Source organism: Eptatretus burgeri, chromosome 15, assembly GCF_056783735.1.
Source record: "Eptatretus burgeri isolate ZD-2024b chromosome 15, Ebu_testis_v1, whole genome shotgun sequence".
NCBI lineage: Eukaryota > Metazoa > Chordata > Myxini > Myxiniformes > Myxinidae > Eptatretus > Eptatretus burgeri.
In genome coordinates, this window is record NC_140975.1 from 36,015,364 (window position 1) to 36,032,863 (window position 17,500).

The 17,500-nt window shown below is 41.8% G+C and overlaps 1 protein-coding gene across 10 annotated transcripts in view; it reads right to left on the reverse strand.

Moving 5' to 3' along the window:
- The window catches only part of LOC147011929 (phosphofurin acidic cluster sorting protein 2-like), a 145,770-nt gene that overhangs the window by 35,659 nt on the left and 92,611 nt on the right, over nucleotides 1–17,500 (reverse strand). For 9 of the 10 annotated variants that reach the window (XR_015051819.1, XR_015051821.1, XR_015051820.1 and 6 more), the window contains 3 exons: nucleotides 7,094–7,156; nucleotides 4,789–4,976; nucleotides 4,088–4,172 (listed from right to left, as the gene is read on the reverse strand). Coding sequence is in view for 7 of the 10 variants with exons in the window: in XM_085857606.1 (XP_085713732.1) it covers nucleotides 4,088–4,172; nucleotides 4,789–4,976; nucleotides 7,094–7,156 (336 nt within the window). In the remaining 3 variants the exon portion in view is untranslated. The remainder of the gene's footprint in view (nucleotides 1–4,087; nucleotides 4,173–4,788; nucleotides 4,977–7,093; nucleotides 7,157–17,500) is intronic. The other variant, XM_085857601.1, reaches the window with a different exon arrangement.

Below are 17,500 nucleotides of genomic sequence, written 5' to 3' on the forward strand. Positions count from 1 at the left end.
TGGACGTTAAAGATCCTCCATTCAAAGACTGTCCTTCGCGAAGAGGAGACGCACCATCGCCGGGACCCTCAACAAATTCCAATTTCCTGCCTTGACTTCCCGAGTCTGAGGGGCAACCTGTCCAGGATTTTGTCGATTAACTGCTTCGGCAGCACCAACACTCTGCATAAGGGCAAGGTACATTGTGATTATGATGATTATATTATTGTTAGATTCTGATGAGAAATGCAGTCTTTTTGTGGGATACTTCTCTCTGGGAATTGCCTTCTTGGTGTAAGAACATTATTTTGAGTCTCGTCGAGTTTGATATCTTGGCCATGATGTACGTTTATATGACCTGCAACAGAGGAATTACAAATTAGTGAAAAAACTGCGGTGGCCGAAGACTTTTACACGACTGTATATGGAAACGAGCGCAAATAGCAATTATGTGACATAATTATGTGATGTGACAGAAGGAATCGAAGAGACACTTCAAACCAAAAAAAATATGGTAGAGTAGCCATTCAGTGAGCATAAGCTTTATGAGATACAAGGAAGGTTTGGGGAAGAAAGATAACATGGAGTTGAACAGTTACACCAATGTTTATAGGGCACAAGCCACAAAGGTAATGAGACAATTCCAGGTTGAGTTTGTGGGTCTTGTATGAAGATAAAAGCAACATCATAGATTTCACAACATAAGAAAAAGGCAGAGGAATTGTTCTTAATGTTACTCCGACTCCATTTTTGTCTGCACTGTGCAGCCACACTTAAACTCATGTAGGCTCTGAGCCAGGTCTGTCACTGAAAGCCACCTACGTTGGGTCTCCACCAATCAGGGCAGCACCTCGTCACCGTCATGGTTTTGTACTCTGGATAAGGATGGTTCACCATGTCTTCCATCACGCTTGGCTCAAAGGCAAGTTCAACAAACCAGACAAGTACTTGCAATAAACCGGGCAAATGTCTGCCTACAGCTGCAGTCTGCATGTGTGCCAAAATAAATCCAACAGATATGATATACCGGATGTGCAAACTTCTAATTCCAACTTGAATGGAAAAGGACTAATACAACTAACCAAACAGCTGACTTGAACGTTTTCGAGTCCTTCCCATCACCTTTTCTTAATTTCAATCTCTTAAGATTAATCAAACATCCTCCGATTGCGCTCAGAGTGGTTTGTTTTCGGTCTACATCAAATCCCAACAAGCTTTGCATCATTAACGTACAATGGTGCAAAGGGATGCATATAATAAATGAGAAGTATGCAGAAATGCACGAGCAGTGTAATCTCATGTACGTTGGTGGGCATCGATCTCTTCTCAACAATAGTACGAGGCAGAGGCATTTCATTGATGAACAAGACGTCCACAAATGCATTTTGTTTTTCTTCTTCTTGTTGTTTAACGGCCACTATTATCCCATATTGTGGGGTCAGCTGGGGAAAGCTTGGCCCAAGTCTTCACAAGTCTGCTGGCCAGGCCCGACGTTCGACTAGTTAGGACAGGAATTTGGAATTTGGCCATGTTGCGGCGATGGCTCGCCTACTCTTTGCGAAGGACACCACAGAATGTTTAACATCCATCAACGGATGCTGGCAGACGGGACACCCATTTAACGTCTATCCGAGGGACGGCACACACATTGATGAATCGCCCTGCTTGCAAAACACTGCGATGACGGTTTATAGCTAGGACTGGAATCAAACCCAGGATAGACAGCTTAGAGCCAGATGTGCATACCTCTCTAGGCCATCTTGCCAGTCCCTAGAAATGCATTTTAACGATTTAAAAAAAAAGTGTTGCTTCCTTCATCTTCACTTTTCGTGCTTCATCACACTTCTCATTTGCATGATCAATCCATGGAGGACAAATACACAATACATTGAGAGAGAAATAATGCCAAACGGGACAAAATGGAAATACACAGCACATTCAAAGACGAATAGTACAAGTGCACAGTGGATGATTGAACGGAACAAGCATACAATGATAAATCAATACAGGTGTATAATGCGACAGCAAATGGAACAATAATATTTCAGGTGTGAGCGTACAGTACAACGAGAGTGCGGTGTTAAGGGATGAAGCAAAAAGGGTGTCACAGTGCAGAGAAGGTGTACATGTTACGTACTTGCCGAGGAAGTCAGGTGCACCGCAAGGACCCGTAAAGTAAAGAGCGTTTTGGCATCGATATTCTTCGTACTATTTTGAATCTGCTTGCCCCATACTTTGCCTCACTCTATCACACAGCCACTAATTAGCCATTTTGTGGAAACGAGTGCATTCATTCTACCACACGCACCATCCGAACCCCCTATCCCTCCCAAAAAGTCAAAACAACAGGTTAGGAGGAGAGGAGATTGGGACCACACTTTGTGCAGAACGTTGGTGCTGCTTAAGCAGTCCCCTTGGCTATTGGGCACAATCCTGGACGGGTCACCACTCCGACACAGGCTAACAGCAAGCTGGCACTCATTTTGCTGACCTTGGAAGGATGACAGGCAGAGCCAACCCCACTTGGTATGAATTCAACAGCCGAATGGGATTTGAACTCAGGAGCCCGATCCAATAGGATCCAAAGCCCGCCACCCTAACCATAAAGCCAACACCAGGCATAACATACAATGATAAATCAACACAACAGGTTAGTGTTTGTAATTTCTTTGCCCGGATGACTCGAGCAAACATGTGATGGTTAAGCAGTTAAGGATAATTTTATTTTTCCACCACATGTGTTGAAATAAGTTTCAAAGCCAATTTCAGTCAATGCTGGATGTCTGGAAAAAAATATAATGCTCCAGATAAGTATTTTATTGACAAAAGTAAGAAGGAAAATCATTCGGCATTTCGTTTAAAAAAATTATTCTGCCAAGATGAAAGTGCCACTGTGGCGTCCTATGAGGGTAGGGTACCGGAGTCTACAGGAGACTCAAGGGAGGGGTGTGTGTGTGTGTGGACTGTGGGGAAAGTATTCCGCAGTCTAAAAGGACTGGGAGTGCAGACGTTTAGCCTACCCCATTACACAAACATCCCGCACCTTGACAACGATCCTCATGGGGTACGAGGCCTGCACCCACTCTGCACATGTGGGGATGATCTGGTGGCCTCCTGGTCTCCGTCGCTGGTGAAAGCCTACGGAGATTTGGTCGCCCAATTGGGCGGCCCCTTTTCAGTGGGCAAGCATCTCTGGTTACCACTACATGATCTTCCTCAACTGGATTTTTACGGTGTATTGAGAGCACCAGTCAAGCCTGCCAGTGGTCCGCAGCAGGATTTACTTGCCCAGATTTTTAAACATGTTCAGAAGAAGCAAAGATCTCTCGTGGTGGGTGGTGCTCAGGTCGTGGCCTGGGATCTCACTGAATCACTTTGGACTGGACGGAAACCCAGGAGTTGATGTTTATCCCTCTGTTGCTGGGTTCCACATTGAGACATGATGCAAGGCGATGATCTTAGACTGCCTAGCTCGGTTATTCCCCCTCAAGGGGTTGGTCAGCGGCAGGTTCCGTTTTCAGGAATACATCAGTAGATCTATGCCTGGTGTTGGCTTAGCGGTTAGGGTGGCTGGCTTGAGATCTTAGGGTCCTGAGTTTGAGCCCCGTTGGCTGCTGAATTAAAACCAGTGGGGTTGACTCAGCCTATAATCCTTCCGAGGTCGGTGAAATGAGTTCCAGCGTACTGGTATTGGGGCACAACATCAGCGTTACAGCCACACCCCAACAAAATGATCGCTACCCGGCAGCCAAGCTGCCATACGCAAGTCGAAGAAGAAGCAAAGATCTCTCCCAGTGGGTGGTGCTCAGGTTGTGGCCTGGGATCTCACTGAACGATGTCCCAATTATGGTTCCCGGATAACTTTAAGATAGTGATTTACAAAAGAGCTTAACATGCACATGAAATTCGCTTGAAAATCATGTTCTCATGTGAGGATGTGAATTGAAATATTGAAACGCTAAATTTATCTTTAACACGTGCAAATGAAAAGTGTCCACGGGAAATGAGCTTAACGTACACATTCTCTTCTGTTCGAGCTGTTTTCAACTGTGTGAATTATTTTTACATTGATTATGACCCAGATCCAACCTCCCACCCTCCCCCTCACCTGGTTCTTATCTTCACTCTGACATGCAGGGCTCCCCGGTTGTGCTTGCGAACTTGAGTTATTGGACACTTCCTGAAAAAACCGTCTGCACGTCGCGAACAAGCTCGATTACAAAAGTGAACAAGCGACCATAAACATATCCCATCTTCCATTTTAATTTCATCAAGATGATATTCAACATCAATCTGCAGGCAAATCGTTAGCTACAGTGAAGCATCATCTTGGAAATACAACCAAAGGATACTGCAAATCACCCGGTCCGAGGCAAAAGGACTGAGGCAGACAGACGTTGATTTGTCTGACAAGGTGTGACCAAAAATTCCACTACCATTTGGGTCAAAATCCTTAACTGGATTCATAAACCAATCAAGCATGCTTCTGGATGGTGTTCAATGCTCGTTTTTGTTTTTGAGGCCCACGTCCTGAAACGACGATTGAGGGTCTCCGATCATAACGTATGGATCCATTGCATGGATCAGTAATGTATGTAGCGACCATTAGATTGAATGGATTTTAAACATCTCAGGCTCTCAGGTTCCACCTCCGTGGCTTATGCATGTCTCGTGCCCCCAATAAATACATCGGAACAATTGTAATACTTAATTGCATCGGACCATGAGGTGTGCGGATACCTCAAAGAACATCTAATACGAAAGGTTATAAATACGATGTGTGCATGCATGTGCGTCAGATTCATTTACTTGAGCGTGGGCTTTGGAGTACTGGAGATGCTGCAACTGTCAAAGTCAGGCCCACTGTCACTCGGGTTATCCAGCTGCAGGCTGTCATACAGCATGTTCAGGTCTTCTTCTTCTTCCTCCTCCTCCTCCTCTTCATCCTCCTCGCAATTTTTTGGCACCCCGCGATGATCATCATCCAACTCCAGGCTCTAGAGATACAAATTGGTGCCTATCATGTCCATCCTGTGTTTCTAATGCGTTTTCTCTTGTTCGCCTCATATCAAACACCCATTATCGACATCGCCATGTTTGTAAAACTGGCAAAAATGGCTCGAAATAACTGTTATCGTAATTTGATTTTTCTCCACCACATGATGGTCGAGATAAGAATAGGTTCCAGAAGCAGAATTTTCAACACTCCCCACTCTTTAAGGCCCAAGAGGGATGTTGTTATGATTTGTTTCTTTATGAAATGTGCAAAATAACGCACAGAAAAAGTATATACGCATGCATCCGCAGGCAAGATCTATACCCTTGTGCAAACATTATAATTCTGCAAGTTCACATCCACCAATGCGCACAGAATTGCTTGGAAAAACAGCCGCCGCAGAATTCAAATTGAAAATACATGGATTTTCTAAAATCAATACGAGCTCCGTGGCTGGTGTACAATGGCAAAAATTGATGTTTTTAGCTCATCGAACAAACAACATTGAGTGTTGGTGAAAATAAAACCCATTTGCTGCAGCGAGGATAGCACAAAGCAAGATTACGTAATTGTCAATCTAAACGAAAGTGATACGAGCCCAACAGGGCAGAATAATGTCCAATTTGACTTCACAATGTGTGTCATTTATACTCAGGATAAGGATGGTTCACCATGTCTCTTCCATCATGCTTGCATCACCCTCCCCCTCCTCCGCCCCTCAAGCGAAGCAAATTTTACAAACATGAACAAAATTAAACCAACTAAACAGGAAATGCAGATAACTTTTACAAAAGGTTGTCGTGTGAAATCTCCGAAGGCAATGCTTTAGATTTTATTTTAAGAAGCAGATCAACCTTGTTGTTCATCATTATGAGGGAATTGCACAAACACTTGTTCTTCATTAATCCGCTGTCAGACTTTGATCATTACTTATTGAATATTCTTCATTTATTCTGTTCAACCAAATGCATGCCAACATGTCTTGCATCATTCTCCCTCGAATACAGAATGGTGCACACAACACGTATTGGGCAGGGATGCAATATTACAAATTCAATCTGCATGCCGGGGATCATCAGATTACAAGGAAGGATGTTGTCCATTTGGCGGTTCAGTCCAACAATTTGCCTTAAATGGGAGATGGCCACTGGATCAAATCTAGAATAATGTAGACAAAAAAGCATCTTAAAATGCAATGGAGCTAATGCATGTGTATATATATATATATATATATATATATATATATATATATATATATATATATATATATATATATATATATATATATATATATATATATACATACATATATATATATATATATATATATATATATATATATATATATATATATATATATATATATATATATATATATATATATATATATACACACATATACTATATATCTCCATCTCTATCTCTATCTCTATCTCTATCTCTCTCTCAGCCTTGTAGCTGCTGATTGCATCATTGATTAGGGACACGGCTGCAGTGACCCTATTACGAATACACTAGTGCTCATTTTGCCGACCTCAGAACATTGAGGTCAACCACACCTGGTGTTCGTTCAGCAGCTGGGGTGGCTTATACTCAGGACCCTGGGAGACCAAGCCAGCCACCCTAACCACCAAGCCAACGCCAGGCATATATATATATATATATATATATATATATATATATATATATATATATATATATATATATATATATATATATATATATATATATATATATATCCATACGTATGTGATGAAAACTAAAAAAATTGATTATTGAGCATTTTACATCACAACAAAAAAAAGAAACTTTACAATGTGGTGCAGCAAGGGCAAATATGGTTATAGTACATCCCATTTATTTTTTTCAACTGTACAGTGTGTTCCAGAAGAAAGTATCACTTTGTGGAAATGTCACTGGTTTAAATTACCCACCAAAGGAGGGCCGAGCTGGGCACCTGGAGGGAAGGAGTGTCAATGCTAATTATGATAATATGTCCAGGCTAAAAAAAAAATGTCTATACTGTCTTGCAATTTTCCCTACGTCTCATAAAGCTGTAGTTAAGGTTTTTATTCAGCAAATGTCCTGAATAAAAAAAAACAATTAAGAGGCACCAACCTCATCAGGTACTCGAAACTTGCGTAGGAGAGCAACCACTTTCTGCTTCAGATTTGGTTGCTGCTGAGAATACAGATACAGCACACAGCTTTCAACAGTTTAATCCTTTATTCTCTTTTTATTTTTACCATGGCAACTTAGTGATGGTTCTTGCGAACTCAATAACAAAGTCAATTTGCAAAAATAACATTTACATCAATAGGCCCAGTACAATTAGCACTTCACTTTATGTCTTTTCTCTCAAATCCCTTACACTCTCTTCACAACACTTATTTATCTGCATGCAAGTACAGTAACTAAGAAGACCAAGTAATGAAAAAGAGTGATAATTGCTTTGTAATGCATGTCCCGTACCGATGTGACATTTTCTAAATCTAAAAAGAGCATATAACTCTGTGATGAATTGACAAAACCTCCTGAAACTTGAACTTCTTCTGTAACTTATAATAAAGCCATGTACCAAGTTCCAGTTGAATATGTTAAAGGGTATGAGAAAAAAGTTTGAAAAACTACAGGTAGGACGGATGGACGGACAGGCGGACAGCAAACCTATACTCCCCTCCGGTGAAACTGGTAGGGGACTAATAATACGTCAGTAATGGTTTGTATGTCATAAAAGTGAACTTCTTTAATTATTACCGTTAATTATGTAAAGTAGGACACCCATCATTGAAAACAAGCCTCCTTTATCAGGCATAGTAAGGAGAAAAGCATAGCCTTTGACAACATCAGAGAGACACAAGACTATACAAGTTACAAAACAGGGGATTAATGAACTTTCACTTCGACAAAATGGACACTCAGGTACAACAAGCTCAAATGAGCTAAGATCCTCGTCCTCTTAATGATGACGTCATAAAAACGAATATGACGTCATTGTGATGTATCAGGTTTGCGATAAATTATCTGTGCTAATGCCCGGCTTGATTGCCGCAAACAAAATTCAAACAGCTTGCCTAGTTTCGGAGATAATGGTGTAGGCGATTTCCATTAGCGGCGATATTATGACGTCAACTTTTTTTCTCGGAAGAATTTCCAAAATCGGAGATGGTTACTGCCTGCGCGTGGGCATTCTGCATATAGATGGCAAGTTTCACGAAGATCCGATGAAAACTCTGGGTTGTGAAACAAAAAATGTCAAAAAATAGGAATGACGTCATAAAAATTGATATGACGTCATAGTGATGTATCATATGTGCGGTACTTCATCTCTGCTAATGCTCTGTTCGATTCCCGCAAACAGAATTCAAAAAGCTTGCCTAGTTTCGGAGATAATTTTTTAGGTGATTTCCATTAGCGGAGATATTTTGACGTCATAACTTTTTTTTCTGGGAGGAATTTTCAAAATCTGAGATGGTTACTGTCTGCGCAGGGTATTTTTACATGTGTATGCCAAGTTTCAGGAAGTTTCGATGAAAACTGTAGGCTGTGAAACAAAAAAGTCCACAAGAAGAAGATGAAGAACAACAACGTGAGTAAGACCGAGAGATCCTCCACGAGGATCTAAAAACAACTCGGGCTGGTTGGGTGCATTAATCAAGCCTATCGGGCATGCAGCGTAACCTCACACCAAGGGCAGTGGTGGAAACACATGCTCAGGAACAAGTGTGAATACTACTGACACAATCCACACTGAAGGTACAACATCAACTTATGGTTAAATTAGATGAAAAACTGTTTCGGTTACATTAAATAACTTGGTCCAACTGTGCTGCAGACCACTTGGGACCCCAATATTAACGTTTTTGGCCGAGGAGGCTACTCTTATTTGTTAACTTTTATTTTGTTTTGTACACACACAATGTCACACACAAGCTCTTTTGCACCAGTATAAGCACAATACATGATGATTGATGGTTAATAACAACAGTATCACACGACAGTAATAACCGAGTCACTTCACCGTCATTGTCATCATAATCAGGTTATTTAACCTGGGACACGAAGAAGGTGTAATTCAGCAAATAATTTTGAAATTAGTTATGAAAGAAGCATTCCCACGCTGTCTGTCGCACCTCAGTGTCCAGGGAAGATGCTCTGACATTACCAATTTTCACTAGCATTTCGATTTCTGTCTGTAATTTTTTTTTCTTCAGTAGCCATTTCTTGCCCAGAGCCTCGTAATGGCGGAAACAAATTGGTCGACGAAAAAAATGTCTGCTCAGGAACCCCTGACAAACTACGTGTAAGCCAAGCTATTTCAACCTTAAACACGACAAATTCAATGCAAATCTGGGAGAAAAAAAAAACAAATCACTGTACATAACAACACTTAATGGACAGTTTCATCCCTGACATAATCAATTCAAAGATATATCCTTTAATGAGCAAGACCTCTAAGGACTGAAAGTAAAAAGTACAATTAAGTTCGATAATCTACAATTTTCAATTAAAATGCTTTCTGTGACACTTGCCTACAAGTACACGACTTTCATAATTTTAATTGGGTCCAGGAACAGGAAAGAGCAGAGATGAATGAGGAGGATTTTCGACATCTAACCCAGGATTGCTTTCAAGTCATTTATGGAAAGGTCCAAGAAGGGGAGTGCAATGTTTGAGGGAGTTTTTTTTTGTTTGTTTGTTTTTAAGCAATAATCCCATTATAGTGGAGGATGTGGAGATAGGAGAACATCTGTGGACAAGTGATGATAACATAGTTTGTGAAATTATATTTTTGCGATGTGGAGTTCAAGATAATGTTGTAAGGCTTTTAGATATAAAAACTTTGAGGATATTAAAAGAAAGTTAGGTAGTCTAGATTGGGTAAAGTTAACGAGTGGGCAGTCTGCATCAGAGAAATGTCAACCTTCAAGGAACAAATATGTTGGGTGCAGAGAAGGAATCTTCCAGTGAAGTGTAAATGTATAAAGGCAAAATGAGAGCAGGGTGGGTAAGCAGGGTGGATGTAGTGCAATTAAGTATAAACAAAAGGCATTCATCAAGTACAAACTAACAGGACTAGAGTCTGACTCGTATCATTATCGGAGGAAACAGAGACTAGTTAAGAAAACAACTAGGCAGGTCAAAAGGGAATGTGAAAAGGACATGACCAAAAATACTAAGCATAATAACAAGGCATTCTTGAAGTATATTCATGGTAAGGAAAGGGTTAAGAGGAGTGTGGGCCCATTGAGGAACAGCACAGGAGAATTGATGGGTGATCAAAGGTGAGACGGCAGTTTAATTCAATATTGTTGCGGTTCCGTGAAGCCGGCGCTCCCCCCTAGGCAATGACACAAAACACATTGTAGTCCCGATACAGTTATTTCATTAGTGTTCGTTTTAGATAGCCCTTCCCTTATGTGTCGTGGGTTTATTGGACAAAATGCATTGCGATAGCTTTTAAGCAGGCCTTTATTCCCATTCTTTATCCATTACTTATTTTACTTCACACAAGCATGCAGACAAAAGCAACAGGCAGCTCATTAGTATATGGATGCCCTTCACTTTTCAAACCTCGTGCCATTACCAACCGATGATCACCTCAAACCTTTACCAGACTCAGACCACAATGCTACAACATTTCTGCAACCATAGCAATGCCTTCATATAAATCCCCACATCATCGGACCGCAACTCATGTTCGCCCACACTCACCATTGATGCCACGATGACCACCTCCATCACGAACTAGCCGCACTACAACCTCATAGCTACCCCACCACTGTAGTCGCTCTTGGAGATGAGTTATGTGGCAAAGCGCAGAGTAACAGGCCATTTCAAGTGTAAAGTCCTCACATTGGCAGGACCAAAGCCATGGTAAGCATCTGTGCACCAATGAGGGCACTGTAGAACACCCATTGCTCCACCTGTTCCGCTCTCAAGTGCTGCCCCTGCTGGGGAAATATAAAAGAGGGCTCTCTTGCCTGGCCTGTCCTCCTCTGCTTTTCTCTCGCATCTGGCCCACCCTTTCTTCTTGTTCCTGAGTCACGGAGCGATGGAATGAACCGGAGAGCCAGGCGCCTGACAGAGTGCAGTTTATCCCATTAGTAATTACACAAACAGACCTCTCACACTCATGATTAAGTCTATCCTCTGGCACGTTATTCGCTTCATTTCAACCCCCCCCCCACCCCACATCTTTACACCCTCCTCTTTGCACCACATATGCAAATCACTGCACACCTCATCACACCTCCTCCGACCACACGCCTTAGACATCCTCAGCTTTTCTCCCTCCTCTCCCTCCTAAGTGACTGGGCAGCGTGGGCCCATCGGCCGTGTCAGGTATTAAAAAAGTCGTGAACACCTCGATCGTTCTCTCCCTTGCTTGCTCTCTAACTTTCCTCAGGGTATGTTTCCAATGTTTCCTGTCTCATATTGTATAAGTTAAGAGTGTGCAAGTTCATTATATCGGTATAGTGCTGCCCTGTGTCTCTTGTTCTTTTGTAAATATTTGCATTTCCCTTGCTTCACTTGCAATAAACCCGCTTGGTGTTACAGCAGTGGTTCTCAACCTGTGGTACGCGAGGGCCTTCCAGGTGGTTCGCAAGCACTTTCGGGCTCAACCTTTAAAAAAAAAATGAAAAAAATAATAATAATAATAATAAAAATGATGGCAGTGTGCAAAGTTATGCCCCCGCATCAACCAGCTGGTGGAGAAGAAACAGATGCAGCCCTCGCATTAAATTTTGTTCTTAGTTGACAGTTGTTCATTTGTGTGTTCTACTTGTGAATAAATTGATATCTTATCGAATTGAGTTTTTCTGGAACCAGGTGGTACGCGGCGACGGTATGGGACCTCCTAGTGGTACTCGATCAGAAAAAGGTTGGGAACCACTGTGTTACAGCTTGTCGCGTCTTTTCCTCCATTGGTCCAGCATAATCCGCCCATAGTGCTAGCCGGGAAGCTCTACCCCCACGTGATTTGCTCTTGTTAGCCGGTGCGTACTTGGCAGCTCCGCTCCACTGCACCAGATATGTTAAGTTAACTTGAGTACACATCAAGGGCACGAGACCCTTCTTGATGCTGCCAATTCACTGGAAATGGTAACACGTGAAGTTGTGTGAACCCCACCAGGATTAGCGGTCCCAACCAGCGCTAGTGGTTGATAAGCAACCCACCAGCGCACGGAGTTATCCGTGCTCAGTGGTCTTAGGACAAGGTGTTCAGGAGGAACTTGTGGCGAACTAAAACCCCAGATCTGTAACAACATTGTTTTTTCATTTGCTTTTACATTTATACAAGCATAGTCAGGGGATCTTCCATTAGCTGACAGTACCCATCTTGGAGTGAGAAAGGGCTTTTAGCAAAGATCCAAGGAGCGGAGGAAGTTTAAAAAAAATGGCGAGAAAAATAAGTGACGATAAAGCTCAGGGCCCAGATAATATGCATCCAAGAGTATTGCGAAAGGTGGCAGAGCAGATAAGCATGGTGTGGTGTTAGTTGGAATCTTTAACAGCTCATTGGAGTTTGGGACAGGGTACCAGAGGATTGGAGAATAGTTAATTTAACAGTTATTTCAGAAAGTATCCAGAGAAGAATTGAAGAACTATAGACCTGCGAGTTTGACTTCAGTTGTGCGGAAGGTGTTGGAGATAGTAATTACGGCATGGATAGGGACCCATTCAAATGATTTCAAACTAATTAAAGGCAATCATGGATTTATTGTTTCATCATCAGCAGCAGCATCATTAATATAGATATTTGTCAGGCCATTGGCCCCATGATGGTCATTTTCATGGATGAGTTTATCACGGTACATTTATGCATTATCACGCGAATTTTAAAATCTACTCGGGGCAAACCAATATTTGGATTTAGGTTGCCCAAGAACAGTGCAGACAACGTTTATTAAAAGGGACAATTATGCAGGAGCCCTGTGAGAGAGGGCACTATCAGAACAAACATGAAACTGCTGAGAGCTTAGGAATGCAGCAAGCCACTTCTTGACATTTCCTGTGATTCCATAGCTGGTAAGTTTCTTGAGGAGAAGGCCGAGTCAAAGGCTTTGCTGATGTCTCAACAGGATATGTCAACTGAGGACCCCTCATCGAGCATACGGGTTACTATCTTTACAATGGTGAGGAAGTTGGTGAGGCAGGATCTCCCTTTGACAAAGCAATGCTGAGAATTACAGAAAAACGAGGAGTTTGTCAGGTAGCCGATGATTGCCGACTTCACAAGTCTCTCAATAACCTTACACACTGCACTCATGAAGCTTATGGGGCAGTAATTTGTGATCTCCTCCTTGGGCCCTTTCTTGTGGATCTCAGTACAATGACAGAGTCCTGCCAGACATCAGGAATGGTTCCACTATTTAACGTTTTATTGAAAAGGATAGCTAGATGGTCAGCCAGGACGTCGGCAAGGACCTTCAGGAGTGCTGGATAAATACCATCAAGTCAGGCAAACTTGGTGGTGTCGCGGAATGACAGGGAGTCTGACACCATGGTCGGAGTGACCTGGAAATCCAGCATCGGCTGCCCTTTGCATCGTTGCTCAAATAGAGGGTCTGTAAGATGGAAATCATGTTGATACAAATTTTGGAAGAATGTACGGAAGGCATTGGTGGATTCTGCGGGTGTAGCTGTAACCTTGTAATGGGAGATGTTTGATCGGATGTGCGCAAAAAAGGGACGTGCACAAAGAAGTTCTTTTTATTGTCCTTGGCACTCTCTCTCTCTGGTCAAGGTTTTAGCACGTTTACGGGCGTGCCTGTAACGCTCCCAGCTGGGCTCTGTAGGTGAATGCATGTAGACTCTCCATTAATGGTACCCACATCTGAGAGCTCTCCTGATGTGGCTTCAGAACCAAAGCAGACTCAAGACTGGGCGTGCATGGCAGAGGAGGACATAGATGGCTACTAGCTGCAGAATGTTGGTCTTGAAAACATTCCACAATATAGAGACCAATGTATTACTAATAGGGTGAAAACACCCCAGTCAAGACTTTGTGCTGCTTCAATGATTGCTGGCTTGTCCATTTTGGTGCATCTTCGCTTGAAACTCGGCAGTGCCCGGCATTTTGATGGATTTGTCATGGTAAAATGGATACAAGCATGGTCATGAAGACCAAGGGGCGGAAGTGATCTGATGCTAGAAATGTGAGAGCGATCATCTGATAAAATGAGGTAGAGAGTTGACGACTCTGCTCCGATGTGAAATCTCATCGGAAAGAGAACATCTTGGAAGAGGAGGTGGTTCTCATTAAAACTAAAGCAGCCGAAAGTCAAATTAAGTCAGGGAAAAACATGAACCAGCTGACTAATTAATGTGAGGGGCATTAAAGTCCCCCAAGAAGAAGGTGGTGGCCAGGGATTTCAAGGACAGTATTTAGGTGTGTTATAAGCAAAGTATCAGAGTTTGTGGAACTGTTGAGGAGACGGTATATACAGGTAATATGAAGGGGGCCACAATTTGCAATTGTACGTGTGATGGAATCGAAGAGTGAAGGTTCAGATTGACAAGGACGGAGAACTGGATTTTGCTGGGACTTTATGTACAAAAGGACGCCGCCACCGATTCGATCGCCACGTTTGAGAAAGGACATAGTTGCTCGAGGGTACAGTGTAGAGCAACTACATTTTTCCAGGATTAGCTGGACTGAGCTATGAGGAGCGGCTTAAGGAGACAGGACGTTTTACATTAGAAATGCGGTGAATGCCAGGTTATCTGATGGAGATGATTAGAATAATGAAGTGTATGGACAAAATAAGTACACACGATTTTTTTTTTAAATCAGAATGGACACTGACAGGACAAGGAGCCTCAGTTTCAAAGTAAGAAAGAGGAGAGTTAGGATGATAGTAAGGCATGGGTCTTTCACTCAGAGGATAGTAAATGCACGGAAGTCTTCCTGGAAAAGTAGTGACAGCAGAAACAGTACATAGTTTTAAAAAGAAAGAGTAGGGAGAGGGGTATTTAGATATTGGTAGGATTACAACAGGTATGATGGGCCGAACAGCCTACTTCTGCATCGAGGTTCCTTGTAAGTCCTTTAATTTAGTTGCCGTACTTTCATTTGATCTACACATAATGAAATACAGGTACTCCGTTATTTACTTATTCCCTTTTCACATCTTTGTTATTTACATATTTTTGGTTTCTTCTGATGACTCCAATGCAGTATGCAGGCTTCCATGTGATTATGTTTCTGCCATATCCTGATGCTATGCCGACTGTGCTTCCCTGCTGATGGACCTCTGGTAGCCTGTACCTGGTGCTGCATTTTGAGCCTGGGGAGTAACTGCTAAAATCTATCTGTCAAGGTTCTTCATGCCATCTTTGTCCTTTGTTCCTCTCACATTTCCTTCTACTTTTTCACAATTCTCTTTATTAATTCTAGTGCTTGCTTTTTCTTTTCTTTAATATTGTTCACTCTTTATTTCTCTTCCTTTGTCTATCTGTGTAGGGAGAAGTTAATTATTGCAGAAATTTGTCTGTAAGGCTCACTTGGCTGCACCTGGAGGGTAGTGGAGTCGCGGCTGAAACCCGAATCCTATCCAGGTTCATCCTGATGACTTGAATGCAGTGTTTCGTCTTCCATTTGATTTAGTTAGTTGGGTAAATAACAAATGAAGTTAAATCAGAAAACTTGGTAAATTTGACCAACTTCAGTTCTTTATATTGGATAAATGTCACAGCTTTTACAGTTTTCGGGGTGATAAAAATTTGTTGTTGATATCAATTCTCACACACAGGAACTAGATTTGATTCATAAGGTCAGAAAACCTAACCTTTGCTGTATTACTGATCATACTACATTCATACATAATTAAACTAAAGTAAATATACAGCAGAGATGTATGATTGTTAAATTGTAAACTTGTCCATGATTCGTCGATCTTAAAAAGAACTTTTTCACAGTTGTTGTGTCATTCACAAAAGGGTCGATTTTTACAACACCTCTCAGGAGGGTCATGCCAGGCGACTCATAATGGGTTGGCAGTAGATGTGAAGACTCCCGTCGCCTTTCTCGCAGACTGGCCAGTCCTTCTTCCGTTGCGTTGTAGTCGTTTTTTGGGTTTTAAACAGTCTTTTTCTTTCATTTGTCCACCTTTGTTTCAGTGTAAGCACTTGTTGATGTACCACCGATTGCTGTGACAAAGTGATCCATGTTTATGGCTTACCTGCACAACGAATAATGACCTGTGCACTGACTGCTTGTGTGCCTATCATGCACATGCAAGCTTGAAAACATTATCATGATGACGGATTAGAACGTACGTGCCACCAGTGAGAACTGTCACAGTCACAAGTTCGAGTCCCGAGGTTCTCTAACCAGTTAAAAAAAAGCGAATGAGCCATGCCATGGCAAGGCTAACAAGAGTGTGTCAAAGATCTGGACTTCTATCGACGGCAATTGCCTCGTAATGATAAATTCGTGCACAGCTCCACATTACACGGAGTCATGAACAATGGTGACTCTTGTGCGCCCATCATTACCCCGTGTCCAAAGCGAAAAGTGGGGTCAAGCAGTTGGTTCACTTTGTCTGTCTGTCTGTCTACAGACGTCATTCTATGATTGAGGAACAACTTAATTTCAACTGAATTTTATATTTTGAACACTGTAGAATACGAATCGGACAACAAACCTGCAGTTTAGCAGTACTTTGGCTCTGAATATGGCATACACGCACAGAGGAGTAATTGGTAATTTTTTTTAGTCTGTCTCCCTGTCTGTCTGGCAGTCTGGCAGTCTGTTTGTCTGGCAGTCAAACAAGATTGAAAATCATTGCAAACAGGAAATTTACTGTTTTTAGGGAAGTCATAAAGGATACAAACAACAGGCATGTTGAGCTAATTTAACGTGTTAAATAAGGTGAATTAAAAGACGGTGCATGAACGATGGTAAGCTTCCAAAAAAAGTTGTTGTTTTTTCTCCAGCCATTAAAACCTTTATTTTATTTCAAATTAATAATATACTTGAACACCAGAGAGCACAAATCACCTTGTCACTTCCAAAAACTCGTTTAATTATAATTGCTAATTATAATAACTAATAATTTAATTATAATTACTGGTAATTACCAGTACTTGGACAAAATGTTACGCCATTTTATGCCATCGTGACCAATCAAATTTGCCGCTCGCGCTCTCAACGTTGGGGAATATCGTGATTCACACAAAATTGCAGCGTGTAGGAAACATAGATCATGCTCGGGTCAGTCTGGTGAAACTTACATTAGTCAGGAAGAAAATGTACGAAAATATTCCTGGAGATGTGAACTTATCTGTGATCCTTTTCCAGATTTCTAGCAAACCACAACACTGCTGTTCATACCAAAGCTGTGCCCTTGCTGCACAGCATGAATCATGTCATGATTAGCATGTTAGGAGCATTTCTCATCAATTTTTTTTTTACCCAGAAGGATAAAAGGATGCTTATCAATATCAGAACCTTTTCAAGGAACAATTCCTGTACACAACTGAACCGAAGCTGGTGAGGAAGGTTTTTGTCACTCT